A 2,477-nucleotide genomic window follows, 5' to 3' on the forward strand; every position below is an offset into this window, starting at 1 on the left:
GAACTGAGATATTTCACAGGACTTTGGGAAATTTTGGAGACAAAATGAAGTAAAGAAAAAGAATAATTTGAGAATGCACATTAGGGAAAGAACAATAGTGCAACCAAAGAAGTAAATGAGCAAAGGTATTGTTTAGAGCAGAGACACCAATATTAATCCTTTGAAATATCTGTCAGGAATTTTTTTTAATGGTAAAGTAAGAGGGATTTACAACTGCCCAAATTCTGAAAAGTATTATGACCTGGCACTAGTTAAAGCCCCAAATTTCAGAACATAAAGCCCTTCCAAACATCCTGTAATTGCCAGAATCTTAGAGTTTTGTTCTGTCAAATAAGAAGATAGAGGAACAAAAATGAAACTTTGAAGACAACTGATAAACACTACTTACATATAATTTGGCATGGAAAATAACTGTCATTAAAGATGAACCCTGAAATTGGAATTGGGACTGAATAGAGAGAGGATACTATTATCTCATAATAATTCATCTGTTCCATTGTTAACTTTGTTCCATATTTCTAACTTCTTAAATTTTTTCAGAAAACAAGTCTATTGTTGAAGAGTGACCTCTGAAGATTTTCCCAGTGACCATCAACTTAATTGCTCTTTGAAACCAAGGGTAAAAGAAAGCATAAATTAGAGGGTTCATGGCTGAGTTATAATAAGCAAACCAAACTAAAATTTCATAAATATATGTTGGGGTGATGAAACCTAGGAATGCATCAATTATTGATTCAATAAAGTATGGTAACCATGAAATCAGAAATGCAATCACTGCAATGCCTAATGTTTTGGCTGCTTTTCTCTCCCTCTTAGACACTCTAGCTTTGTAACTTTCTGAGGATGACTCAGTTTGGCTGTTAATACTTTCAATCTTTCTAGCCTGTTCTTTAGCAACTAGAAAAATCTTACAGTAAAGAATGACCATAATCAGAGTGGGAATGAAGAATAACAGAAAGTCTATCATTACCCAGTTTTGATTCACAGCCATCTGACAACTTCCCACACAGGTGAGAGCACTTACTAATTCCTCCAGTCCATCATCATTGGCACCTGTGTAAAAAAGTGAAAAACTAAATGTAGTGGCAAGGAACCAGGACAAGAAGATGCATATTCCTGAAACTGACAGAGTGAATTTGGTAGGATAGACAAGAGGGTCAGTAACAGCAATATATCTATCAATGGAGATGAAACACAAGTGGAAAATGGAACAATAACAAAATGATCCATCAAAAGTAGTGTGAAATTTACAGTATCTCTCCCCAAAATACCAACAACTTTCTACAGACCTCACCATACTGAAGGGCATTACAGTGGCTCCCACCAAAAAGTCAGCACAAGCCAAGGAGGCAATGAGATAATTAGCTGGAGAATGTAGCTGCTTGAAGTGAAGAATTGAAATCATGACCATAAGGTTTCCCAAGATAGCCAGCAGAGCTCCTGAGCCAAAGACCAGGTAGAGGATTATTTGGGATCCAGGAGAGTAGGAAGTTTTAATGCAGGACCCATTGATGTTCTCATAGCAAAGCTGTACAGCTGAAGGTTGGGATCCATTACTGTTGCTTATCATTCTTCTCTATGTTTATAAATATCTTTTGTTTTTCTTGGTAATCACAGAAAAGTTATCACTGATATTTCCAATATTTCTGAGGGAAAAAAGACAAATGCATGTCTGTACAAAGTCAAATACTATCCTTCAAGAATTATGATCTATTTCATTGAGATATTTCTAAAGCACTTCACACATAGCTAGGCACAATAGGTAGTAGTATATAAATACTTAATCCCTTTCCCTTTCCCTATTGTCTCCCTCCCTACAATTGTCTCCCTCCTCTATTATACTCAGTATATGTCATTTTCACTCAATAGAACTGCTTCCCCTAATCTAAAAAACACTTGGTATATAGCTTTGCATAAATCTCCTAAGGATCTTCATTATGATAGTGAATGCTTATCTACTTGCTAGCTTTTCCTTCTGAAATTCTCATTGTGTACCTTTGACAAGCTTCTCTGCAAAGTTCAGTGAAATACTGAAGAATTCCTCAGTTCATGGGTCACCCTTTATTTGCTCTTCTTCAAATTGTCAGCTCTCAATTAATGCCACCTCTAGCTCCTGGGAGCTCAGCCAAAGAAGTGTCCGAATACCCCTAAGATACAATCCCTATGGGGTTGGATGTGAACTAAGTGAAGAAAAATATTTTTCCAGTTACCATTAATAAAGAATTTATTCTGCTACACAAATGTTTGCTCTATTGGAACATAAATTGTCCTTTTTGTTTTGTAAGATTTGCACTTTCTGTATTTGTTTTTGTTCTGTAAATTTTTTTGATGGTGGAATTCATAGAGCATATAATGTAATTTGTGTGTGTGTGTGTGTGTGATAGTGTATAAGATACAAGTGTATACATACTTGTATAAACACAAATAGCTATGTATATGTTTGCATAGCTATTAAAGCTTAAAATCATACTTTTTAG

The 2,477-nt window shown here is 35.2% G+C and overlaps 1 protein-coding gene across 1 annotated transcript; it reads right to left on the reverse strand.

Annotated features, from left to right (window-relative positions):
• Positions 1 to 526: 526 nt before the first annotated feature.
• Positions 527 to 1,570, reverse strand: LOC141541156 (trace amine-associated receptor 6-like). Its single transcript, XM_074265305.1, has one exon. The coding sequence runs from the start codon at positions 1,568 to 1,570 to the stop codon at positions 527 to 529; it is 1,044 nt and encodes a 347-aa protein (XP_074121406.1).
• Between the last annotated feature and the right edge of the window lie 907 nt (positions 1,571 to 2,477).

The sequence above is a fragment of the Sminthopsis crassicaudata genome, chromosome 4, assembly GCF_048593235.1.
Source record: "Sminthopsis crassicaudata isolate SCR6 chromosome 4, ASM4859323v1, whole genome shotgun sequence".
Taxonomy (NCBI): domain Eukaryota; kingdom Metazoa; phylum Chordata; class Mammalia; order Dasyuromorphia; family Dasyuridae; genus Sminthopsis; species Sminthopsis crassicaudata.